Below are 26,246 nucleotides of genomic sequence, written 5' to 3'. Positions count from 1 at the left end.
CTCCTTCGTGTAATTGCATTTTCTCTCTCTTCTCTTTATATTCCTCTTCTTTACGAGCCATTTTTCCTTCCTTCGTACTTTTTGTTAACTCGCAATGCTCTCTCTCTCTCTCTCTCTCTCTCTCTCTCTCTCTCTCTCTCTCTCTCTCTCTCTCTCTCTCTTTGATTTATTTCTCTTTTATCCTCCGTTGCGTTATCTCCTCCTTCCCTTCTTCATTTTCTTAATAATTCATGGTTCCTTACTTTTGTTGTTGTTTTCCTTGTTTTCCCTCGTTTTCTTTATGTTTCTGCTCATCTTACTCTTTTTTTCGTCTCCTTATTTCTCTGTTTATTGTATGTCTTTAACTACATATTTCTATCTCTTTATTTTCTCCTCTTTTTTTCCTTTTATTTCCTGCAAGTCTTTCTTTTTATGCTGTTCTCTTCTTTTTCCTCCTCTTCATTCTACTTCTTTCCTCCTCTTCCTCCTCCTCCTCCTTCTTCTCTTCATCTTCCTATTTCTCTTTACTGCTGCTATTGCTTCTGTTACGGCTACTATCCCAACACTCTTCCTCCTCCTCCTCTTCCTATTCCTCTTCCTCTTCCTCCTCTTCTTCATCTCATCTCCCTCTTCCTACTTCTGATGCTATTACTGCTATACCTTACCTCCTCCTCCTCCTCCTCCTCTTCCTCCTCCTCCTCCTCTTCATCTCATCTCCCTCTTCCTACTTCTGATGCTATTACTACTGCTATACCTCCTCCTCCTCCTCCTCCTCCTCGTTGGATGGTGAGTTACGGGCTCGCGTCGACACCTCATTTCACGCTACAGTGGCTGGCACGCGTGGCACTCCCGCCCGTGGCCCGCCTTGGCACCTGGCCCCCTTCCTCTTACCGCCGCACCGCCTCGCTCCCCTCCCTCCTTACCCTCTTCTTTTCCCTTTCTTCCGTGTCGTCTCCTTTCCTCTACCTTCTCCCTCCATTTCCTTTTTCTATTCCTTCTTGCCTCCTTCTTCTCCCTTCTTTCCCTCTTTTCCTTAATTCTTGCTTTCTTTTCTCCCTTTCGCTCTCTCTTTCCCTTATTTTCTTACCTTCTTTCCCCTTCCTTCTTCCTTTCCTGTTCCCTTTCTTTTCTCCTTTATTCTTTCCTTTAAACTCTTTCTTTTCCTTTCCTTCTTTTCCCTCCCTCACCGCTGCGCCGCCTCCCTTCCTCTCTCTCCTTCCCTTCTTTCTTGCCTTCTTCTTCTCCCTTCCTCTCCCTCTTCCCTTCTTGCCTCTTTTTCCTCCTTTCCCATTGCCCCGCCTCCCTTCCCCTTCCTCCTTTCATTGATTTCTTCCCTCCCTTCATCTTCCTTCTTCCCTTCCCTTCCTCCTTTTATTCTTTCCTTGCCTTCCTTCATCTCCCTTTTTTCCTTCATTCTTGTCCTATTTCTCCTTTCCTCCGCGTCGCCTCCCTTAACTTCCCTTCTTCACTTCTCCCTTTCCTTCGCGTCCCCCCCCCCCCTCCTCCTTCCTCTCTCAGTTGCTTTTCCTTTCTTCACTCTCTTCTCCCTTCCCTCTTCTTTCCTTCCTTTCATCCATATGCTCCAAATGGCCTACCCTTCTTTTCCTTCTCTTCCCCTTTTCTAACTAGTATCCTCTGCTTATGTTCCGTTTACTTTTCCCTTCATTCCTTTCTCTACCTGCCTACCCATCACTCCTACACAATGTCCTCTCCCATTCCCATAATACACACACTTCCCCTTCCTTCCTCTCCTTGCCTACCCATCACACATCCCCCCCCTCTCTCCCCATTCTCTCAACAATGCGGCACTTCTTCCTTCATCTCCTTGCCTACTCATCACACCTTTCTCATGCTGCCTCCCCATTCCCTTAACCCCGTGGCACTCTCAGAATCAAGCCCCATCCTTCCCTTCCTTCCTCTCCTTACCTACCCATCACTCCACCTTCCCTTCCTTCCTCTCCTTCCCTACCCATCACGCCTCCCCCATTCTGCCTCCCCATTACCTTAACCCCGTGGCACTCTCAGAATCAAGCCCCATCCCTCCCTTCCTTCCTCTCCTTACCTACCCATCACACCACCTTCCCCATTCTTCCTCTCCATGTCCTTAACACCGTGGCACTCTCAGAATCAACCCCCATCCCTCTCCGCGCGGCACTTCCCCAGTAAATTTAGTCTGGCACGATGTATTGGCACTCCGTCTTGTGGCCCTTGTGCGTGTCTTGTCCTGTCACGCTTTTCGGCTCCAATCTTTGTTTTCACGCGTATTTTTTTATAGTGGTTTCGATGTTCTCTCTCTCTCTCTCTCTCTCTCTCTCTCTCTCTCTCTCTCTCTCTCAATAGACTATAATTAGACGAAAAAACGAAGGTAGGTAAAAAAAAAAAAAAAAACGTAGACAATTAAACGAATGCCCACACGAGACCTATTTAAGTAGGGAGGAAGAGGGGAGGGGAGGGAGGGGAAGGGGAGGAAGGGGAGAAGAGGGGAAAGATGGGGAGGGAAAATTTATGGATGTTGAAAGTTGGGGTGGCACGCTTCTCCCTTCTTCCCCTTCTTCCCCTTCACCCCAGCCTCCTCCTCCTCCTCCTCCTCCAACATCTTCCTCCACGACTCATTAACTTAAGGGAGGGGCGGGTCGAGGGAGGAGGAGGAGAGGAAGAGGGGAGGAAGAGGGGAGGAAGAGGGGGAAGAAGATGGCTAGGGTATTTACTGATGACGAAGGAAGAGATGAGATATTGACGTTTTTTTTCTTCTTAATTACGAAGAGAGGAGGAGGAGGAGGAGGAGGAGGAGGAGGAGGTAAAGGAAGGGTGAGTTTCCTTTTTAGTTCACATTTCATGCCTTTTGAAGATGATAATGAATGTGGGAAGAATGATTTGTGTCTATCTATCTGCCTGTTTGTCTATTTGTCTGTGTATATGTATGTCTGTATCGCTCCGTCTAATTGTCTGTCTTTCTGAATGTCTCTAAGTTGTGTTTATCTGTATGTCTGTATCGCTCCGTCTAATTGTCTGTCTTTCTAAATGTCTCTAAGTTGTGTTTGTCTGTCTGTCTGTCTCTTTGTCTGTGTATCTGTATGTCTGTATCGCTCCGTCTAATTGTCTGTCTTTCTGAATGTCTCTAAGTTGTGTCTATCTGTCTGTCTGTCTCTTTGTCTGTGTATCTGTATGTCTGTATCGCTCCGTCTAATTGTCTGTCTTTCTGAATGTCTGGAAGTTGTGTCTGTCTGTCTGTGTCTTGTATGTATGTTTGTATGTCTGTATATTTGTATTGATGGCAAACTTAACAATATGATTTTCTATTGTTTATCCATTTTTGTTTATTTCCTTTCTTTATTTATCTCTACTTAACTCTCTCTTTATCTATCTATCTTTGTCTATCTATCTATCATTATCTATTTATATGTCTGTCTTCCTGTCCACGTATCTTTTTAATTAGTCTCTCTCTCTCTCTCTCTCTCTCTCTCTCTCTCTCTCTCTCTCTCTCTCTCTCTCTCTCTCTCTCTCTCTCTCATTTCTCTCTTCCGTCACCTGTAATGGTCGGCGGGGTCTACTTGAGTCAAGGTGAAGTAAATAGGTGAGTGAGTGAGTGAGTGAGTGAGTGAGTGAGTGAGTGAGTAAATGAGTGAGTGAGAGAGAGAGAGAGTGGGTGACAGTGACAGTATGTTTATGAGTGAAGAACAAACAGAGAAGAGAAGAAAGAGAGAAGGAGAAAGGAAGGGAAGGAGGAACGAAGAGAAGGAGAGGAAAGAGGACAGATGATTAAGGTAGAAGGATGGAAAGTTAGGTAAAGGATGAAAGAAAGGGAGAGAAAAATGAAGGAGGGAAGGAAAAAATAAGGAGAGACAGCAAGCAAAGGAGATAGAGAAAAAGCGAGTGATATGCAAATGGATAAAAATAAGACGAAAGAAAAAGAGGAAAGAAAAGAAAGGTAGGAGCAGAAGGAGAGGAAATAGGAAAAGAAGATAGTAGATGAAGATAAGTGAAAAGGAAGGAGAGGAAAAGAGATTAGAAGAGAACGAGTGATTTACAGAGGGATAGAAAACAAGACGTAAGAAAAAGAGGAAGAAAGAGAAAGATAGGAACAGAAGGAGAGGAAACAGAGAAAGAAAATACCAGGTGAAGATAAGAGAAGGAACGAGAGGAAAAGAGATACAAAGAGAAACGAGTGATAGGTAGATGGATAGAGAATAAGACGAAAGAAAAGAGGGAGGAAGAAAGAGAAAGATAGGAACAGATGGAGAGTGAATATAGAATGATAGCAGGTGAAGATAAGAGAAGGAAGGAAAGGAAGAGAGATTAGAAGAGAACGAGTGATTTAGACAGATAGAACACAAAACGAAAGAAAGAGGAAGAAAGAGAAAGATGGGAACAGAAGGAGAGGGAATAGAGAAAAAAAGATAGCTAATGAAGAGAATGGAGAGAAGGAAGGAGCGGAAAAGGATCAAGAAATACAAATACAAACAAATAAATATGAAAATAGAGATATACGTGCATAAAAAAGGAGAGAAAGTCACATTAAGGAGATGAAAAAAAAAAGAGTATGGAAGAAACAGCATCGCGGGAAGAGGAAGTAAGGAGAAAGGGAAGAAGAAGGGAGGTGAGGAGGGAGAGAGAAACAAACAAACAAATAAACAAACGGCAGAAAACGAACAGAAGGGATTAACAGGAGCACTAAACTCCTTCGGCCACACAAGTTTATCTGAGGAAAACATCGATACTAAAAAAGAAAAGAAAAAAAAATGAGAGAAAAACACCTGAGAATTATCACTCCAGGTATGCGTTCACACCTGACTGATCTGCTTAACAAGGTGTGTGTGTGTGTGTGTGTGTGTGTGTGTGTGTGTGTGTGTGTGTGTGTGTGTGTGTGTGTGTGTGTGTGTGTGTTGCCTTCACTCACACTCGGACCCAAGGAGACAAAAAAAAAAAAAAAAGAGAAAAAAAAGGTAAAAATGAACAAGACACAAAGATAAAATAGTTTGTGAAATAACGTTGACTTTTTCCTTTAATTTTTTTTCCTCGATGTTGAAATCTCTCTCTCTCTCTCTCTCTCTCTCTCTCTCTCTCTCTCTCTCTCTCTCTCTCATCTATATTATGACACGAAATTTCATTGTTTCATACTCTAGCTTTTCTTTTCCCTCCACCTCTTCCTTCATCTTCTCCTCCTCCTTCTCTTCCTCCTCTTCTAAAAGTCTAGAAACAACTATGAGGTCGCTTTGATTAATCTATGCCGAGGAGGAGGAGGAGGAGGAGGAGGAGGAAGAGGAGGAGGAGGAGGAGGCAGAGCGGGAAAACTTGTGACAGGATCATTTGTTTCTGCCGTGGATGTGTCGCGGCGGGCGTGGAGGAGGAAGTGGATGACGACGAAAAAGAAGAAAGGAGGAGGAGGAGGAGGAAGAGGAGGTTGGGGCATGAACACAGGAAAGAGGTTGGTATACAAGTCTTTTTCTTTCCCTTCTTCTTTTGGGTTTGGGAATGAGGAGAAACGAGGGATATTTAGAGGGGGAAAAGAGAATAAGACGAAAGAAAAAGAGGAATAAAGAGGAAGATGGGAACAGAAGGAGAGGAAATAGAGAAAAAAAGATAGGTGAAGAGAATGGAGAGAAGGAAGGCAGGTAATGGCTCTTCCTACTACTCATATAACTCCTTCTACTCCTTCTACTAAACCAGCTTGTATTGTTACTCCTACTTCTATTCTCCTCCTTTGTGATAACGCAGATAAGAATGTTGTGTTTGGTGGATATATGGGAAAGGATTAGAAGTTTCCTAGTTTTGTCATGGAAACAGCGGTCAAAACACACACACACACACACACACACACACACACACACACACACACACACACACACACACCTTGTATATCTGAAACAACACAAACTCAATCATGTACACCTAAAGCAACTTACACACACACACACACACACACACACACACACACACACACACACACACAGTCAATCATGCATAATAAGTCAGTGTCCCTTCTACACGCTCCTCCTCCTTCTCCTCGATCTTCCTATCTTTTCTCTCCTTCGCCTCTCTTCCTCTAGGGCTGAGCGGGTTTTGGCAGGAAATTCAAGAAACAGCATATATCGTTTTTTTTCTTGCTCGTAAACAACTGACCGTGCTCTGTACCCTCTTAAGCAACCAGAATTTAAAGTCTACGGTAGTACTGTTGCTCTAAAAAATTATGGGCCACCTTGCGAACGATCGAAAAGAGAGTGAGCGAAAACTAAAGAGGATGAACACTGATGCTGATTGTAAAAGGAGTACATATCAGATTGTTTTTATTATTACTTTATATCTAGGGTCGACTTCACTTCCTTCGTTGACGGTACTGCAAGTGTCGTCAGGATCACCCACAAGCCAAATATCTTCCTCTCGTGCTTAAGAACTTGAAATTTGTCACCCATTGGATTGAACGGTACATGTTTGTCAAGGTTTAATGGCCGTTACCGTTTTGTCAGGCAGTAACTACATTTCTTTGCGCCCATAACCCCAACACACCCATAACCCCAACACAGCCATAACCCCAACACACCCATAACCCCAACACTCCGAAGTTAAGATTCCCAGGGGGCTTGAGGACTACACACGTGCCCTCGCCAGGGTTCACGGGGCCGCTACCTCTATCCCTGTCAGTGTTTTGTGTGTGTACTTGCGTCACTCACCCGACATGGCCTTGCCGCCCATGTAGTCTTGTTTACAGATGAATTTGTTCTCGTCGAGCACGTAGAGTTCCTCGCCGGTGGAGAGCTGCTTGCGGCAGACGCAGCAGGTGAAGCACTTGAGGTGGAAGACGCGGTCGCGGGCCTTCCTCACCAGGTCCTGCGGAGAGATGCCCTGCAGACACCCCGAACACTTGGTCCCGAACCGCCTGCGGGAGGAGAACCGAGAGGAGCTTAGCGAGGGCGGGACACGAAGGGGGGCGGGAAGACTGCACCAGAGATAGATAGATAGATAGATAGATAGACCCAGATAAACAGATAGGTAAACAGATAGTTAGTTAGAAAGATACAGATGGAGATAAAAAGATTCATAGAACTTATCGGGAAGACTGCACCAGAGGACAAATAGATAGATGGATAGATACATACAGATATATAGATACACTGATAGACAGATAAAGGAAAAGAGAGAGAGAGTGAGAGAAAGACAACCGGACACACACACAGCCTCAAACACAACACACCCTTCAATACACTTCAGCACACTTCATCACGCTAAACTGACGCCGAAGGGACAGCGATGGGACGCCGAGGGGATGACGCTTGGGGTTAGAGAGAGGGGAGAGACAGAGGGAGAGAAAGAGAGAGAGAGAGAGGTGGGGGGTGGGTGGGTGGGGGGGAGGGACTTGCCTGGCTCTCCTTCCTCCCGTGCCTGGCCCCCGCACCTGCCAAGTCAAGGGGTCGTCTGTGCATCAGGACACGAGGGGAGGATCTGTGCCTTCCCCAAATCCCCTCAGAGGGTAGCCACAATCCCCCTTCAAACCCAAAATAAATCCTCTCTAATCTCCCCTTCTCCTCCCCTCCCGGCCTCCTCCTCCTCGGGCTGCCTCTCTCCCCTCGCCCCGGGTCGGTGTCGATTGCAATTTAGCAAGCCAGTGAGCAAAGCCGCGGCTCATCCCATTTTCTCTCAAGTACGGCGGCGCTCGGCTCGGCTCGGCTCGGCTCGGCTCGGCTCTTCACTAAAGTTGCCACACATTGCTTTCCGTCACGTTCGTTCGCTATTTTTCCTCCTTTTTCTGCTTCCTTCCTTCAAGTCATTCCTTTTGTCTTTCTTTTTTCGTGTTCTAAATTTCTTACTTATGTTTCTGTTGTTGTTTTCCGTCGTTTGTTTTCTGATTCATATTTTCCTTCTTTCCTCTTTTTCCTTCCTCTAACACTTTTTTTTCGCTTGCTTTCCTTTATGTTCGTTTGCTATTTCCTATTTTCCCTCTTTCTCTCTCTCTCCTTCCTTCCACTCTCTTCTTTTGCCTATCTTTTACCCAGTTCTAAATTTCCCCATTATTATTTCTTTTTGGTTTTCGTTCTCTTTGCGTGTCTAAAATCTCCTTGAATCCTATTTCTCCGCTTCTTTCTCTCTCCTTCCTCCCTTTTCTTTTTGCTTGTCTTATTCCATGTTCTAAATTTCTTTGTTTTATTTTACTGTTTTTCGTTCTCGCTGCGTCTTTAAAATCTCCATGGGTCTTATTTTCTCTCTGCCCTTCCTTCTCCATCCCTCCTCCCCCCTTTCCTCGCATTCTTTCTTCCTCTCCTTCCTCTTTCTCTGCTCCTCTAAACTTCTCTTTTTTCCTCTTCGTTTTCCCCTCCGCGGCTCAGCCCCCCTTGAAATAAAATCCAAAACCGGGGGAAAAAAATATACCCGGCGTTTCAGAGAGAGGAAAAGAAAAAAGAACATCGCGATGGAGGTTTTAATGCCGCCTAGAAGGGATTGAGGAAAAAAACAAGATAAAAAACATAAGAAGATCAGCCTTTTCCCAGCGGCGGCGGCGGCACCATCAGTCCTTCATTCCCTTCCCCCCTTCCCCCGCCCCCCGCACTCCCCTTCTACTCCTCCCCCGCCCCCCCTTCATCCCCTCCCGCGATCTGCATTTCAGAGGAGATTTTGTGCTTTATTTTGATCAGGTTATTTCCACGATCGGTCGTCTGTGGCAGGCTTCCCTCACCCTTGGGCTTTCTTCCCTCCTCCCTGCCCTCCCTTCCTCCCTTTTTCCCTCCCAAGCGTCCCTTCTCTCTCTCTCTCTCTCTCTCTCTCTCTCTCTCTCTCTCTCTCTCTGGCCCAAATCTCCATTCCCTCCGTCCTCTATCTCCCTCATCCCTACTTTTCTCTCCTTTCTGGAACTCTTCTCCTTCCCTTTTCCTCCACTCAAAAAACTTCTCCCTTCTTTAACTTTTCTCCTTCCATTTCCCTCCATTCCAATTCTCCCTCCCTTTGCCTGTACCCTAGACTTTCCTCCCTCCCTCCCTCCTCCTCCTCCTCCCGTTTTCCTCCATTCAAAAAACTCCTACCTCCTCCCTTTCGTTTTCCTTTGCGCTCGAATTCAATCAACAAGTTCTATGGTATTTATTATTATTATTATTATTATTATTATTATTATTATTATTATTATTATTATTATTATTATTATTATTATTATTATTATTATTATTATATTATCTGTTCGTTTTTTATAGTTTTTTATATATTTTCTACGCGGAAGCTGTAGGAATATCGTCGAATCGCATCTACACTAACTGAAGTAAAAGTAAGCTTATGTATGCATGTCAAAGAGTGAGAGCTTATTTATATATGTACATAACTTGTATTTGATGTGTGCCGCACCACCGCTGCCAAGTCTAACACAACAACAACAACAACTACCACTACTGCTACTACTACTACTACTACTACTACTACTACTACTTCTACTACTACTACTACAAGACTCAACAAAAGATTACTCAAAATGTTCCTATTTCTTCGCCATCCCATTCTCTCTGTCTTTCCACCTCTCTCTACTCCATTCCTCCTTCCCTCCTCCTTTCTCTATCTTCCCATCCTCTCCAATCCAATCTCACTATTTATTTCATTCTCTTCGCCTTTTCCATCTACGTGTGCCACCATTCAGTATTCCCTTTTCCCCCTTCTTTCCCTCTTTATCTTCCTCCCAATACACCTTTCCCCTTCTTCACATACTCTCTCCCCACCCTCCTACTTCCCACGTCTTCCCCACACTCATTTCTCTGTCCTACCCACCCCCATCCCTTTCGTCTCACTCTTCCCCATGAGCCAACACATCAAATCCTCACCACTCTCATTATAACCACAACCAACAAAACAACATCCAGCTCCAGCCCGTGACATGCACATCCACGCGAGGACAAGAAACAAAAGACTAACGAAGTGGATCCTCTTTCCGTGGCTCTACCTTTCGCCCCGACCCTCCGACACCCCCTTAAGCCGATTTGATCCTACTTTGGGGGTTTGTTTTAATCAGGACAGCGTTAGAGGGGCGTGAAGGGGCGCAGGGAGAGGGAGAGAGAGAGAGAGGGAGGTGTAGGGAGAGTATGAGAGGTTGGGGAAGGGATATAAGGGAGAGAAAGAGAAGCGAGAAGAGGAGTAGGAAGAGTGAAAGAGACAGGAGGCAGGAAAAGGAGATGGAGAAAAGTAAAGTAAATGTAAAGTTGAGGGCATACGCTATAGCTACGCGTGGCCTCGGTGCTCATCTCCGTTGCATTGACTCATGGGGAAGAGGAAGGCGTGGGGGGCTGGGGATAAGTAGGACAGGGGATTGAGTATGGGGATGGCGTAGGAAGTAGGAAGTAGGAGGAGGAGGAGGGAGGGAGGGATAGGGAGAGATGTATGGGGAGGAAGATAGAAGAAAGGAGGAAAAGGAAATACAGAATGATGACAGACATAGATGGAAAAGCCAAAGAGAGTGAAAGAGAAAGGTGAGAGATGACTGGAGAGGATGGGAAGATAGAGAGAGAAAGGAGGAGGGGAAAAGGTGATAAGTGGAGGAGTGGAGTAGAGAGAGGAGGATGGAGATGATGGAGAGAGGGCGGAAAAAGCTTGTCTCGGTATACCTGTTGTCTGATCAAGGTAGAAAAAGTGATAAAAAGAGTTAATACGGATGATCATTTTCGCCTTTTTTTTCTTATTTTCGTTTTTTTTTTTTTAATCCAGTTCTCTGCGTTTTTTTTATTAATTAGTTTTCGGTTTCTTTTTTTTTGTCCTGACTGTTTATCTTGTCCCTTTTTCGTTTTTTTTTTTATTTATTTATTGTGAGGTTTAGTGGTTTAATTTTTAATGTTTTGGTTAATGCGATTCTGTTTTCTCTTTCTTTTCCCTATCTTTTTTTTTTAGAGAGAGAAAGTGAAGGGGATTTGATTTTTAGCTATTCCTTTATGTGTGTGTGTGTGTGTGTGTGTGTGTGTGTGTGTGTGTGCGTGTGTGTGTGTGTGTGTGAAGAAAGGAAATGGCAGCCGAAGAAAGAGAAAAAAAAATGAAGGACGATACGGGAAAAAAAACAGAGGGATAATAAAGATAAGGAAGAAAAAAGAAAAAGAACGTGACGAAAAAAAAAAGCCAAAACGAAAATATAGAAAAGGAGCAAAAGAAAAATGAGATGAAGAACGAGATGGAAAAAGGAAACAAAACAAACAAACAAAAAAAAAAAACAGAAGCAGGACAAATATACAGATAAGCAAAAGAAAAAAAAAATCAGCAGAAAAAAAAGAACATCTAGTCTGCGCTCTTCATTGACGGAGCACCAAAACGAAAAACGAAAACGGGACCAGCGCGCGCCGAGGGACGAGCCGCGAGGGGGGATTTGCGCGTTTTCCATTACGGCGGAGAAATTGCTGTCGATTGTTCGCCCTTGACGCCGGAAAATGAGGTTTCATAGAGATTTTCCTGGATGATCCGCGGCTCCTTTCACCAAAAATGTGGGCCAGAAATGGGAAAGCGATATAGGGTGTCTCGCAGCCCGTCTCCGTCTATTTTTTTTAGTATTTCCCTTTTCTTTGTCAATTTAAAGTGCCTTAGAAAAGGTTCCTCTTATTATTTTTTTATCTCTTCTTTTCTTTCCCTCGGGACTTCGATTTCATTTTCTCCTTTCGTATTGTAAAATGAAGGAAGGTAAGAAGGGAGGGTTGGAGGGGGAAGGAGGAGGAGGAGGAGGAAACATGGAAACATGGACTAGCAGGCAGCAGAAAGCCTGTTGGCTCATTACCAGGCTGCCTGCGTTCAGTGATTTAATCAATCCGTTTGCCAAGGAAGGGGATAGAAAGGAAGAGTGGGGAAGTATGGATGAAGGTAGAAGGGGATGAGGGGAAGGGAGAGTGGGAAGGAAAGGGGAAAAGTAGAGAAAGGGAACGAAGGCAAGTGGAGGAAAATAGGGAGAAGGAAGAAGGGAGAAAGGGAAGAAAAGAAGGGAAAGAAAGAGAAGGGGAAGGGAAGTAACTGGAGGGAAAGAGGAAGGAGGGGGAAATAGAAGAGAGAAAAAAAGTTTTAGAAGAGAAGAAACTGCTGTGTGTGTGTGTGTGTGTGTGTGTGTGTGTGTGTGTGTGTGTGCGTGTGCGTGTGCGTGTGCGTGTGTGTGTGTCAGTGGACGCGCGTGGGCTGCCATAAACGTATAGTGTGCCAAAATTACAGAGCAAGAAACGCGGATAAAAAAGGAGACATGCAAAAGTGTAATTAGGGAACATTAAACCTTCCCAAAAATGTTCCCCAAAAAACTCATGAACGCGCAGCCGAGACATTAAACTCTCGCTAAGAAAAAAAAAAAAATCCAGAAGAAATAGAAAAAGAAGAGGGAAAGAAAACGGAGGTTACACGCACTGAACTTAAGCAAGAATGTCACCTCGGAAGTAAGGAAAAGAAAGAAAACTCGAACGAAAACAAACAAACAGGTGAAAGAGTAATCAGTATAGATAGACAGGCAGGTGTATTTGCTACCTTACGAACGAACAGGTAACGAATAAACTGCCAAAAGAAATATAAAAAAGAAAAAGAAAACGGGAAGGCAGAAACAGGCGTAAGTAAGGTAAGGTAAGGCTGGCAGACATAGGTAAGGTAAGGTAAGGTAAGGTAAGGTAAGGTAAGGTAAGAAGGTAGAAACAGGCATAAGTAAGGTAAGGTAAGACAGGCAAAGGTAAGGTAAGGTAAGGTAAGGTAAGGTAAGAAGGTAGAAACAGGCATAAGTAAGGTAAGGTAAGACAGGCAGAGGTAAGGTAAGGTAAGGTAAGGTAAGGTAAGGTAAGGTAAGATAAGGTAAGAAGGCAGAAACAGGCATAGGTGAGGATAGGTATTAGGTGAGGTGAGGCAGAGACATACATAGGTAAGGTAAGGTAAGGCAGAAACAGACAGGTAAGAATAGGTAAGGTAAGTTTAGGTAAGGTAAGGCAAAATAGAATAGAGTGCAAGGGTTCTTATCAACATACACGGCAAACCTTTTCTGAAGAGGGTAGGTTACGCGGAAAGAGAGAGAGAGAAGGAGGGAGGAAGGAAAGAGAGGGTTGGAGGGGGAAGGAGGAGGAGGACGAGAAGGAAGAGGATAGGAAGGAAGAGTGGGGATGGATGGATGAAGAAAGAAGGGGATGAGGGGAAGGGAGAGTGGCAAGGAAAGGGAAGGAAGGGGAAAAGTGGAGAAAAGAAACGAAGGCAGGTGGAGGAAAATAGGGAGAGAGAAAGGAGGGAGAATGAGAGAGGGAAGGAGGAAAGGAGAGAGAAAAGGAGAGGGGGGAGGTAGAAAAGGAGAGAAAAGGAGGGAGGTAAGGAGAGAGAAAGGACGGAGAATGAGAGAGGGAAGGAGGAAAGAAGAGAAAGGAGAGGGGGAGGTAGAAAAGGAGAGAAAAGGAGGGAGGTAAGGAGAGAGAAAGGACGGAGAATGAGAGAGGGAAGGAGGAAAGGAGAGAGAAAAGGAGAGGGGGAGGTAGAAAATGAGAGAAAAGGAGGGAGGTAAGGAGAGAGAAAGAAAGGAGAATGAGAGAGGGAAGGAGGAAAGGAGAGAGAAAAGGAGAGGGGGGGGGTAGAAATGGAGAGAAATGGAGGAAGGTACGGAGTGAGCAAGGACGGAGAATGAGAGAGGGAAGGAGGAAAGGAGAGAGAAAAGGAGAGGGGGGAGGTAGAAAAGGAGAGAATAGGAGGGAGGTAAGGAGAGAGAAAGGACGGAGAATGAGAGAGGGAAGGAGGAAAGAAGACAAAGGAGAGAGGGAGGTAGAAAAGGAGAGAATAGGAGGGAGGTAAGGAGAGAGAAAGGACGGAGAATGAGAGAGGGAAGGAGGAAAGAAGACAAAGGAGAGAGGGAGGTAGAAAAGGAGAGAAAAGGAGGGAGGTAAGGAGAGAGAAAGGACGGAGAATGAGAGAGGGAAGGAGGAAAGGAGAGAGAAAAGGAGAGGGGGAGGTAGAAAATGGGAGAAAAGGAGGGAGGTAAGGAGAGAAAGAAGAAGAGAGGGAGAGAGGGAAAGGCAGGAGTGAGCATCCACGCCTCTATAGCTATCATTGGGGGCTATATTTTCTGGCAGCGCGCACCGTCCTGGCCGCGGGACGTGAGAATGATACGGGTTTCTCTTTTCGGCCTCCCCTTCCTCCTTTTTTCAGTGCGCGTGAAGGATTAGCGGGAAAAGTGGCGGAAACGGAGCCATTCTGAGAGGTGGACGGTGAACGAAATTCGGCGTGATTGGCAGTTGCGTAAACGGCTTCCGGCAAGACATGACGCGAGGAAGAGGAGGAGGAGGAGGAGGAGGAGGTGAATGAGGAGAGATGAGGGTGCGTGTGGCAAGGCTGTGATGTGAAGTGTACGGAAGTGAAGTTATGGAAAGTGAAGTGAGGTTTGAGGAGGACGAGAAAGAGAAGGAGGAGGAGGAGGAGGAGGAGGAGAACGAAGATGAGGAAGAGGAGAACGTGGATGAGGAAGAGGGTAAGGAGAATGAGGGTAAGGTGAAGAGGAGGATGGGAATGATAACGAGAAGATAAAAATAAACAAAATAAAAGTGAAAATCAAACGAAAACGCAAACATTCTTTTCCTACACCATTAAACTCCATTCCTACTTCCTCTTCCTCCTCCTCCTGGGCGTGACTTGGACGTGAGCGGTGACTGGGTGAAGGGAGGGGGCGGGGGGGGGGGGCGGAGGGGGGGGTCAGGTGGGGAGGTAAGCAGTATAGTAATTATCCAACATTGCACCTGTCGCTTACCTTCGCCTTGCCCACCTGAGGAAGTAACACCCGCAATGCAGTGCTGGGCTTACCTTCCAATCACCACCCCCCACCCCCCGCTACCCCTCCCCCCTCTTTCCCCTCCCACCCCTTCCACCCCATCCTTCCTCCCCTTCCACTCTGTCTTTCTCCACCTCTAATCCTTTCCTCATTCCTATTGCACTCTTTTACTCCCTTCCCTTCCACCTTCTTCCTCCTCTTCCACTCTCTTCCTCTTCCTCCCCTCCCTTCCACTCTCTTCTTTCCTCCACTTTCACCCCTTTCCTCTCTTCCCTTCTACCCTCTTTCTCATTCCTTTCCTCCTTCTTCCTCTTTCTCCTTTCCTCCCATCCTCTTCGTTCCTCCGCTTCCACCCCTTTCCTTCCTCCCCTTCCATCCCTCCTCTTCCTTCCTCCCCTTCCTCTCTCTTCCTCCCTTCCCTTCCAACCCTTTTCCACCTTCTTCCTTCCTCCCCTTCCTCTCTCTTCCTCCCTCCCCTTCCAACCCTTTTCCTCCCTCTCCTTCCACCCTCTTCCTCCCTCGTCGTACACACTCCTCCTCCCTCCCCCTTCAGCCATCTTCCTCCCCTCTCCACCCTCAAGACTAGTAATCCACATTCCCTGGTCGGACTCACTTCCTCCCAAGGTGTTATAAGCCAGTAAGATTAGAGGTTCAGTAAGCTTCAATTCTGTCAGGGAGGAAAAGGGAGAGTCTGTGTACTAAGCTCCCTTCTTCTCTCCCCCCCTCCCTCTCTTTTCTTCCCCCTCTCTCTTTCCTTCTTCGTTTTCCTCCGCCTCCTCCTCCTTCTTATGCTCTTCCTCGTTCTCTTTTTTTTCTGCTTGGGTTGCGAAAAAGTGCGTGCGTGTGAGTGTGTTTGTGTGTGTTTGTTTGTTTGCTTAAGGAGATAGTAGGATGGGAAGGGAAGGGAGAGAGGGAGAGGGAGAGAGATTGAAGGTTGCTCAGTCCAGAACGATTTGACTGAAGTTGCTCTTATGTGGATGAGTTTGTGGATCTTAGAGGGAGATGGATGAGGTTTGTAGTGGATGTTGATTTGGATTTCGTGGGTTTGAAGATGGATGATGTTTTGTGTCGAGGATGGATTCACAGACACACAAAAAATAAAAGAAGAAAATATAAAGATAGAGAAGGTGCAGCATTTTCTTCTTCTATTTTCTTTTCATTCTTTGTTTCCTATTATTTGGCAGCTCATTTTTCTTCTTTTAATCTCTAATGAAAATAGAAGAACAAAGATATACAGCTTCTTCCTATTTTCTCATTCTTCATTTTCTGTCATTTAATTGTTTTTTTCTTGTTTTCTTTGTTTCGTTCCTTATCTTGATTTTTTTTTGGTTTATATTTTCACTTCCTGTTTTTTTTTCTTGTTTTCTTTGTTTCGTTCCTTATCTTGAATAGTTTTTTTTTTGGGTTTATATTTTCACTTCCTGTTCGTTTTTTTTCTTGTTTTCTTTGTTTCGTTCCTTATCTTGAATTGTTTTTTTTTGGGTTTATATTTTCACTTCCTGTTCGTTTTTTTTCTTGTTTTCTTTGTTTCGTTCCTTATCTTGAATTTTTTTTTTTTGGTTTATATTTTCACTTCCTGTTTTTTTTCTTGTTTTCTTTGTTTCGTTCCTTATCTTGAATTGTTTTTTTTTGGGGTTTATATTTTCACTTCCTGTTTTTTTTTTCTTGTTTTCTTTGTTTCGTTTCTTATCTTGAATTCGTCTTTTTTTTATATTTTCACTTCCTTTTATGTATTAGTTCTCATTTTATCTCTATATTTTTCTCCCCAGATTTACTTTTTTCGTTTTCTAATTTATCTTTCTTCTCCTATTCCTCAGTTTCCTGGTTATAATTTCTTGCACTATTTTCCTCCCTTCCCTTCCATCCTCTTCCTCCTCTTCCACCCTCTTCCTCTTCCTCCCTTCCTTTCCACTCTCTTCTTTCCTCCCTTTCCACCCCTTTCCTCTCTTCTCTTCTACCCTCTTCCTCATTCCTTTCTTCCCTCTTCCTCTTTCTCCTTTCCTTCCATCCTCTTCCTTCCTCCGCTTTTTTCTTCGTTCCTTCTCCTTTTCATAATATTTTCTTCCCTGCAGTCTTCCCTTTCATCCTACTTCGTCTCAAAATCAACCTTTCCTCCACACTTTCTCTCCTCTCTTTCATACCCAACTCCTCTTCCTCCTCCTCCTCCTCCTCTTTCTCTTCTCCAAGCATCCCTCCCCTCTTTTCTTTCTCCTTTCCCCCTCCTCTTTTTCCTCTCTTCCACTTTCCTCTCCCTCCTCGTTTTCCATTCTCTTTATTTTCGTATTTTTTCCTTCTGTCCTCATTTATTTTTTCCACTCCTGAACACTCCATCTTCTCTTCCTTTAGTTCTTGAGCATCCTTCTGCTTTTTTCTTTTCTTCTCTTTCCTCCTTGTATCCCTCCTTTGCTTCTCTCTCCCTCCCACGAATCCACTTTTTCTTCTTTCCTCTTCCTTTCTTACAGTTCTCCATCTTTGCTTTACCTCACCTTCCTCCTCCTTCTCCACTTATTCTCCACCTCCTTTCAGAACACTCCTCTTTTTCCACTGACCCTTCCTCCTCCTCCTCCTCCTCCACCTGTAAACACACCCACACCTTCCCCACCTCAACACTCCTTTCACCTGCCTTTCCAATCCCCTCCATCTTCTCCCTCTCTTCCCCTCCTCCTCCTCTCCTCCCCTTCCCCTCAAGTCACCTGCAGCTCCAAGACTCTCTCACTATACCTTACAAGCCACGTCTGCACCTCCAGCATCACCATCACCACCTCTCCCTCTCTCCCCCACCACCACCTCTCCCTCTCTCCCCCACCACCACCTCTCCCTCTCCCCCCCCACCACCGCCACAACACGTCACGACTAACCAGACACTCCAGGCCTATTAGAACTCCACAAAAACCTCTTATGCTGATGGTGGTGGTGGTGGTGGTGGTGGGGGTAGTGGTGGTGGCCTCTGCCCTACCACCTATCAACACCACCCACCTCCCACCCATCTCGCATTTCTACCCTCATGGCAAGCTCCTCATTACCTCCTCCTCCTCCTCCTCCTCCTCTTTACCTGGATAAGCGTGACTCTACCTGGTTTTTAGCCACTTAATCACGACATAACGAAAGTGCAATGAAGTCTTTCCTTAAATAGTGGACGCAAGACCAGACTCCAGCATCGAGAGAGAGAGAGAGCGAGAGCCAGAGCGAGAGCGAGAGCGAGCGAGAGCGAGAGCGAGAGCGAGAGAGAGAGAGAGAGAGAACTGGGTCATCGTAAACAGGCCGGGTGGAGTGTGAGGGAGGCAGCGGGCAGATTACGGGTTGCAAGGTAGATAATTGCAGGTTTGGGAGCCTCGCCAGAACCCAGCCTCGCTACTGTTCGGGGGAGGCAGGTGTGAGGGAGGGAGGGAGGGAGGGAGAGGGAAGGAGGGAGGGAGGAGAAAGTTGGGTGGTGGTGGTGGTGGTGGTGGTGGTATTGTTGTTGTTGTTGGTATTGTTGTTGTTGTTGATTGTATTACTGTTGATAGTAATTCTGGTGTTACTTTTTCTACTTATGGGACAGGTCTTACTACTACCACCACTACTACTACTACTACTACTACTACTACTACTACTACTACTACTACTACTACTACCACTACTACTACTACTACTACTACTACTACTACTTTTTCTTATCATTATTCTTGTTCTCGTTCTTCTTGTTCCTGTTCTTCTCCTTCTATTACTACTACTACTACTACTACTACTACTACTACTACTATTACTACTACTATTACTACTACTTCTACTACCACCACTACGTTGCTACTGTGACTCCGCTTCCCATCACCACTATCATCACCAATACAAACTGCTCTCCATCACCACCACCACCACCACCAGCACAATCACCACCACCATCACCAACATTTATTCACCAGCAACCACAATTACCACCATCGCTGAGGCACCACAATCATCGCTGCCTCCGTCACTATCAGCTCCACCATCACCACCACAACACCATCATCCGAACCCTGTGTGTTTAGTCTGATGATGGTGGTGGTGATGGTGGTGGTGGTGGTGTTGGTGGTGGGAGGGTAACACGGATGATATTTTTTCTCCTCATCGAACGTACAAATTACCGCGTATTTAGTCTTTTTTTTTTTGCGCTAAAGTATACAGGAAGCTCAAAGTGCATTCGTGTTTAAAAGTATATAAGAGAAACACGCTTTGAATATGCATAAAAATAACGAGGAAAATGCGGTGAGGACTAAACGGCGTAAAGGCAAGAAATAAATGGAAAACAATACAGAGAAATTAACTAAAGGAAAAATACAAATAGAAAATAATGGAGAGATTAACAAAAGGGAAATACTAATGGAAAATAATGAAGAAAACGTAACTAAAGGGCAGGAAATGATAGTTAATAATGGAGAACTTAACTAAAAGGGAAATACTAATGGAAAATAATGAAGAAAACGTAACTAAGGGAAGGATATGATAGTAAAGAATAGAGAGCTTATCTAAAAGGGAAATGCTAATGGAAAATAAAGAAGAAAACGTAACTAAAGGGCAGGAAATGATAGTAAATAATGGATAACTTAACTAAAGTGAGAATATTAATGGAAAATAATGCAGAGAACGTAGCTAAAGGGCAGGAAATGATAGTAAATAATGGATAACTTATCAAAAAGGGAAATTTTAATGGAAAATAATGAAGAAAACGTAACTAAATGAAAAATAATAATAGGAAATAATGTAGAATAAACTTGACAACATAACAAAAGGGAAATGAAATAAAAATGTGAAGGAAAAATATAATAAGTAAAAACAAAAGAATAAGAAAAATAGCTAAATTTCCGTCTCCTCTCCAAAAAGAAAAGAAAAGAAAATAGTCAAGCTAGTGTTCAAACAAGAAAAAAGAAAAAAAAATAACACCAGAAAGCAAATCTGACACAACACAAAATAAATGAAGAAGAAAACAAAAATGATGAAAAACAAAACAAGATGAAAACAAAGCAAACAAAAAAAAAAAAAAAAAAAAAAAAAAACACCACCAAAATAGTCACAGAAAAACAACAACCCACACACACATACACGACCAAATAAAGAGACAGAGAGAGAAAAAAAAAGTGTGTGTGTGTGTGTGTGTGTGTGTGTGTGTGTGTGTGTGTGTGTGTGTGTGTGTGTGTGTGTGTGTGTGTGTGTGTGTGTCAGGCCCGCGGGGGGGGAGGGAGGGGGGGGTGGCTGGTGGCTGGGGGACGGGGGATGGTGGGGGGGAGGGGCGCCTGGCGGGTCCTCGCTTGGCCTCTCCACAATCTTCGTAATTTATGATGAAAGATTCGCAGGTCGGAGGCCATCCCAGGAGGAGGAGATGAAAGGGTGGCCAGCCTAATTGTGACGCGAGACCGTAACCTCTCCCTCCCTCTCTCCTTCTCTCCCTCTCTGTCTCCTCTCCTCTCTCTCTTGTGTCTGTCCTCTGCTTCTTCTCTCTCTGGCTCGCTCTCTCTCCCTCTCCCTCTCTGGTTATCTCTTATATTTCCATTTCTCTTTCTATCTGTCTCTTTTGCTTCTTCTTTCTCTCTCCGTCTCTTTTGCTTCCCTCCCTTTCTGTCTGCCTGTCTCTCGCTCTCTCTGTTTGTCTCTGTCTGTCTTTTCTGTTTCTCCCTTTCTCTCTCTCTGTTTTCTTCCCTCCTTCTCTCTGTCTTTCTGTGTCTGGCCTTCTCCTTCTCTCTCTCTCTCTCTCTCTCTCTCTCTCTCTCTCTCTCTCTCTCTCTCTCTGTTTTTTCTGATTCTTCTTCACTTCATCTTTTTTTCGCTTATCCCAGTCTTCGTTTTCCTGGTTTTCTTTACCTCTCTAATCTCTTCCTCTTTCTTTCGTTCGTTTTCTCTTTCCTCTTTGTTCTAATTTCTCCTCCTCCTCCTCCTTCTCCTCTTGTTCTCGTTCTTCTTCTTGTTCTTTTCTTCTTCTTGTCTTATTTTGCTTTTTCTTCGTTGTTTCTTCTCTTCTTCCTCCACTGCCACAGCCACCTCTTCCTCCTTCTCATACTCATCTTCCTTCTCTTTTTCCTCTTCTTCCTCCTCCTCCGCCTCCTCCTCCTCCTCCTCTTCCCCTGATCAATTTATCTCGTCATCTTTTTCTTTCTCCTCTGATTTCCCACTTCGTCTTCTTCTTCTTCGTTCTCCTCTTCCTGTTTTCTTTTTCCTCTTCCCTTTCTTCCTCCTCCTCCTTCATCATGGTCGTTTAACCTTCCAGTCCTCCTTCATCACACAATCTTTGGTTTTCTCTTCCTTATTTTTGTTTTGGTTCTCTTTCTGTGCTTAATCTTTTTTGTTGTGGGATTTTCTTAGCAAACATGTACCTTCTAGTTGATTTCTTTTTATCTTGAAGACTTTTTCTTTCTTTCTTCCTTTCTTTCTTTTTGTTTAGGTTTTCTTTTCTTTCTTTCTCTTTCTTCCTTCCTTTCTTTTCTTCTTTCCTTCTTTCTTTTTCTATCTCTCTTTCTTTCTTTCTTCCTTTCTTTCTTTCTTTCTTTCTTTCTTCTTTTTCTTTCTTTCTTTCTTTCTTTCTTTCTTTCTTTCTTTCTTCCTTCCTTTCTTTTCTTCTTTCCTTCTTTCTTTTTCTATCTCTCTTTCTTTCTTTCCTCCTTCCTTCCTTTCTTTCTTCCTTCCTTTCTTCCTTTTTCCTCTCTTCCTTTCTTCCTTCTATCCATCATTGCTGCCTCCATTTCTACTTCTTAATTTTCCCCAGCTCATTTGTCTCATCCTTAAAAAAAAAAAAAAAACGTAACATTTGCTTAGACTATTCCAAAAAGAACGAACGAAAAGATACAAAAAAATATCGAGGGGAATACAAAATTAATATGCATGACTGAAAATTTGACTGATTTTAATGTCACTTTTTTTTTTATCTAATTTACTATTTATTATCATTACGAAATTTTGCTATCCTCTGAAAGTGTCGAGGAAGATGAAAAAAAAAAAAAATCTAAATGCAAACCCTCACACTTAAAATCCTACATCCCCAAAATAAGAAAAAAAGAAAGAAAATGAAAAAAAAAAAAAAAAAAAGGAATTCGTGTGTCGGGGTAACTTTTGAAATTCTTCGCCCCTCGCCTCCTCCCCCTCCCTCTCTCGCCATTTTCATTATTATTAGAATTATTATATATTACTTCTTTTTTATTAGATTTTCCATTTTGCTTTCCTTTTTTTGCTGACGTCACATTCAATTCCACGGTTCAATTAGAGTTGGATTTAATAAGAGATTTAATACTTTTTTTTTAGATAATTATGGCAGACACGGAAATTTCTGGTGACCTGTTTTTATTATTATTTTATTTTAGATCGAAATTAATGGGAAGGCGAGCGAGGGTGTGCGGGAAATGGGTCCGTTTGCTTAATGGGGGACTTTGGTTATGAAATATATGAGAAAAAGGGGGAATGTAAGTAATGGTGGTGGTGGTGGTGGTAGGGGTGGTGGTGGTGGTGGGGGTTGTGGTGGTAGGGGTTGTAGTGGTAGGGGTGGTGGTGGTAGGGGTGGTGGTGGTGTTGGTGGTGGTAAGGGTTGTGGTAGTGGTGTTGGTAAGGGTTGTGGTGGTGGTGGTGGTGGTGTTGGTGGTTGTGGTGGTGGTGGTGGTGGTGGTGGTAAGGGTTGTGGTGGTGGGGGTGGGGGTTGTGGTGGTGGTGGTGGTGGTGGCATTCACAGTAATAAGAGAGAACGCAATGACGGTGGTGGTGTTGATGGTGGTGATAGTACAAAAATAATGGAGGTGTTGGTGCCTTTGGTGATGGGAAAGGTGGCGGTGGTGGAGATGGTGGTGAAGGTATTAGTTTTAAAGGTAGTGATGGTGGTGGTGGTGGTGGTGAAGGTAATGGAGGTGAGGGTGGTGGTGAAGGCAAGAGTCATAAAGGTGGAGGTGGTGGAGGTGGTGGTGGAGGTGGTGGTGGAGGTGCTGGCGGGGAAAATTGTTAATTGTTACGGTAGCAGAGATGTGCTGGGCATAATTGGGGGGTGCTGGGGGGGTGGGGTGAAGGGGGGAGGGGAGGAGGTAGGGTGGGGGTGGAAGGAGGAAGGGAGGGAAGGAGGGACAGAAGGAAGGAAGATGTAATGGGTAGGGAGGAAGGTGGTGAAGGAGGAGGAGGAAGAGGAAGAGGAGGAGGAGGAGGAGGAGGGCGAGGGTAGGAGGCGGAGTCATTATATATTGGAAGAATTACAATAATTTACACACACACACAAACACACACACACACACACACACACACATACACACACACACACACACACACACACACACTCAGCTTCTTTTCTTCCCTTCCTTCCTTCCCATCATGATTCATTCACTCATTTCACCTCATGACTGTTATGGCACTCAACTCACTTTTTCTTTCTCCTCCTCGGTTCCATAAATCTTCCTTTTTTTCATAATTTTCACCCTTCTTCCTCTTTCTCATTCTCTCTCATTGCATATCATTCACTCATACATAACATTTATTACCCCGATCTTACTTCCATCTTTCTACGCTAACTGCATTCTCTCTCTCTCTCTCTCTCTCTCTCTCTCTTCGAAAAATACATGTTATATACCGAATATTTGAGGTCGTGGTGGTGAGGAGGCCCATTATGTGTGTGTGTGTGTGTGTGTGTGTGTGTGTGTGTGTGTGTGTGTGTGTGCATGAATTCGAAGGGAAAGCTTTTGCTGAGGCCAAACGCGTGTGTGGGAAAGAGGAAGACAAGAGAAGAAAAAAGAAAACACACAAACAGGAGAAGGAGGAGGAGGAGGAGGAGGAGGAGGAAGACGGAGAACCAGGAGGAGGTAAGAACAGGAGTCGAAATGATAGTTAAGGAAGATGCAGGAGGAGGCGCAGGCGGCGGAGGACGAGGAGGAGGAGGAGGAGAGGGAGGAGGAAGAATCAGCAGGAATAAAAGACTCGTAGGAGGACATCATTGCTACCTCGGGTCCTCTGCGACAATCACACCTGGGGCTGCGGATCACGACTCACCTGCGACTAATTAACAGGTGTGATGATGAAGCTTCGGACACAAAATATCTAATGCACGCCTTTCCTGCCTACTTTTTCTTTCTCCTCCTCCTCCTCTCCTCCTCCTCCTCCTCCTCCTCCTCCTCCTCCTCCTCTTTCTCCTGCTCCACCTCCTCCTTTCTTGCGAATTTTCTTTTCTCCTCTTCTTGCAAGTCTCTCTTTTCCTCCATTCTCCCATGACCTTCTCCTCCTCTTCTTCTATTTCTTTTGTTCCTTTATGTCTTTTTTCTTCTTCTCCACTTCCTCCTCTTTTTCCTCCTTTTTTAATTTTTTTTTTTCCTTCTGCTTCTCCTTCCTCTAATTCTCCTTTTTCTCCCACTTCTGTCTTACTTAATCCTCCTCTTCCTTCTTTCTCACTGATCTTTATTTTCCCTCCTCCTCCTCCTCCTCCTCCTGCTCCTCCTCCTCCTCCTCGCGAACCCTCGAGTATGTTGGTCATGATGTGAAGGTAAGGAATGTCATTTGGTCTTGCTTCGATGCTTCCCCGGTCGCCCCAGTGTCACCATGCATCAGGGGGGAGGAGGAGGGAGGAGGAAGAGTGGGGTGAGGATGAGGAAGGAAGGTCAAGTCGGTGGGGGAGAGCTGGAGGAGAGAAGAGAAGGGTGATGGGGAGAGTGTGAGTGATAAGGGGAGAGGAGAGGAGTGAGGGGAGAGAGTGGGAAGAAGGGGAGGAAAGGGAAGAGTGAGGGGGAAAGAGAGGGAAGGGATGAATGAAGGGAGAGGTGAAAGGGGAGGAGAAGGGTGATAAGGGTGAAGGTAAGTGAAAGGGGGGAGGGGGAGGGAGATTAGTGAGAGGGAAAGTGGTGAGGGAGCTTAGGTAGGGAGGTTGGGGATGGTTAGGGAGGGTGAGAATAGTTAAGGGATGGTAGGGTAAGGGAGAGGAAGGGAGGGGAGGCAAACTGATAGGGGGGAGAAGTAGGGAGATTAGGGAAAGGGAGGGGAGGTGATAAGGGGGTTAGGTAGGGAGATTGGGGATGGTTAGGGAAGGTGAGAATAGGTAAGGGAGGGTGAGGTAAGGGAGAGGAAGAGAAGGGAGGCTGTAAGGTGATCAGGGCTTCTTCAGGTGGGGTCTATGGGTAGTGGGGGAGGGCAGGTGTTAGAACAGGTAATGGGAGACAGGTAGAGGTGGTGGTGGTGGTGGTGGTGGTGGTGGTGATAAAAATGAGGGTTACGGTTGCTTACTTTTCTAAACTTTCTTCTTTTTGTTTAGAGGAAAAAAATGTACAAAAGAAAGAGAAAGAGAGAGGGAGTGAAAAGGAAGAAGATGAAGAGAAAGAGAGGGAGAGCGAGTGATAAGGAGGAGAAAAGAGAAAGAGAGAGAGGGAGAGCAAATGAGAAGGAAGAAGAGAGAGAGAGAGGGAGAGCGAAGGAGAGGGAAGAAGAGGAAAAGGAAGAGGAGGGCAAGGGACAGGGACAAAAAGTAAGAGGAAGAGGAAGAAGACAGGATGACGCACACGAGATAGACTAAACACACACACACACACACACACACACACACACACACACACACACACACACACACACACACACACACACACACACACACAAAATGAACACAAGAAAACAAAGAGGAACAGAAACACAGAAAGAGAAAGAGGAAAAGAGAGAAAAAAAAGGATGCAGAGAAAAAGAAAACCATCCTTTCCTTCAGACTCCTTCCGCAGACTCGCGAAGATGGAGGAGGAGGAGGAGGAGGAGGAGAAGCCTTTGACATTCACGTGGGAGGCGATGCAGCAGGCCAGGCAGGCGGGAAGGATACAAAACCGCCTTCAACACCACCATCACCACCACCACCACCACCATCTTCACCACCACCATCTTCCTCGCTACCAGAGACGCGAGGCTGGAGGAAAATCGAAGAAAGCAGGCGCAGCGAGAGGAGGAGGAGGAGGAGGAGGAGGAGGAGACAGACGCGGTGGCAGGCAAAATCCCGCTAGGTGAAAAATGTCTCCGTAGTGTGACCGCAAACGGAGAGTAATCAGAGGGCAGCGGCGCCCGTGGCTACCTGGGGAACCTGTACACCTGGGGGAGGAGGAGGAGGAGGAGGAGGAGGAGGAGAAGCGGGAGTTTGGTGAGAAAAGGACGAAGGATGAAGTAACAGAAGAAGCGAAGGTTATGAAGAAGACAACGAGAAAGAGGATAACGAAAACAGACAAAGAATATACTGAAGAAGATAAAGAAGACAGCGAAAATAATGAAGAGGAAGGAGAAGAAGAAAGCAGCTAAACTGAGTAGAGAAAGAAGAATATAATGAAGAAAACGAAGACAAAGAAGACAAAGAAGATAATAAAGAAGATAAAATCGACGGAGAAGATAAAAAAGAAGGAGAATCAGAAACAAAGAAAACGAAGAAAATGAAAGAGGAAGATAATGGATAAAAAGATAAAGAACAGCAACAAAATATAAAATGACAGTTAAGAAAATAAAAGAGTAACGATTCTGCTGCTGGTAATGATGATGAACGAGAAAGGAATTACAGAGGAGACGGAAGAAGAAGAAACGGAGGAAAGACAAAGAAGAGGAGGAGAAGGATAATGATGAGAATGAGGATAAGGATGAGGAGGGA

The 26,246-nt window shown here is 44.8% G+C and overlaps 1 protein-coding gene across 1 annotated transcript in view; it reads right to left on the bottom strand.

The window, feature by feature from the left end:
- The window catches only part of LOC126980631 (LIM/homeobox protein Lhx1-like), a 143,159-nt gene that overhangs the window by 20,659 nt on the left and 96,254 nt on the right, over positions 1 to 26,246 (bottom strand). Inside the window, exon 3 of the mRNA XM_050830734.1 lies at positions 6,648 to 6,853. Within this exon, the coding sequence (XP_050686691.1) occupies positions 6,648 to 6,853 (206 nt within the window). The remainder of the gene's footprint in view (positions 1 to 6,647; positions 6,854 to 26,246) is intronic.

This window comes from Eriocheir sinensis, chromosome 44, assembly GCF_024679095.1.
Source record: "Eriocheir sinensis breed Jianghai 21 chromosome 44, ASM2467909v1, whole genome shotgun sequence".
Taxonomy (NCBI): domain Eukaryota; kingdom Metazoa; phylum Arthropoda; class Malacostraca; order Decapoda; family Varunidae; genus Eriocheir; species Eriocheir sinensis.
Note: the sequence above shows the minus strand (reverse complement) of the source record. Positions and strands in the feature narration are given on the sequence as shown.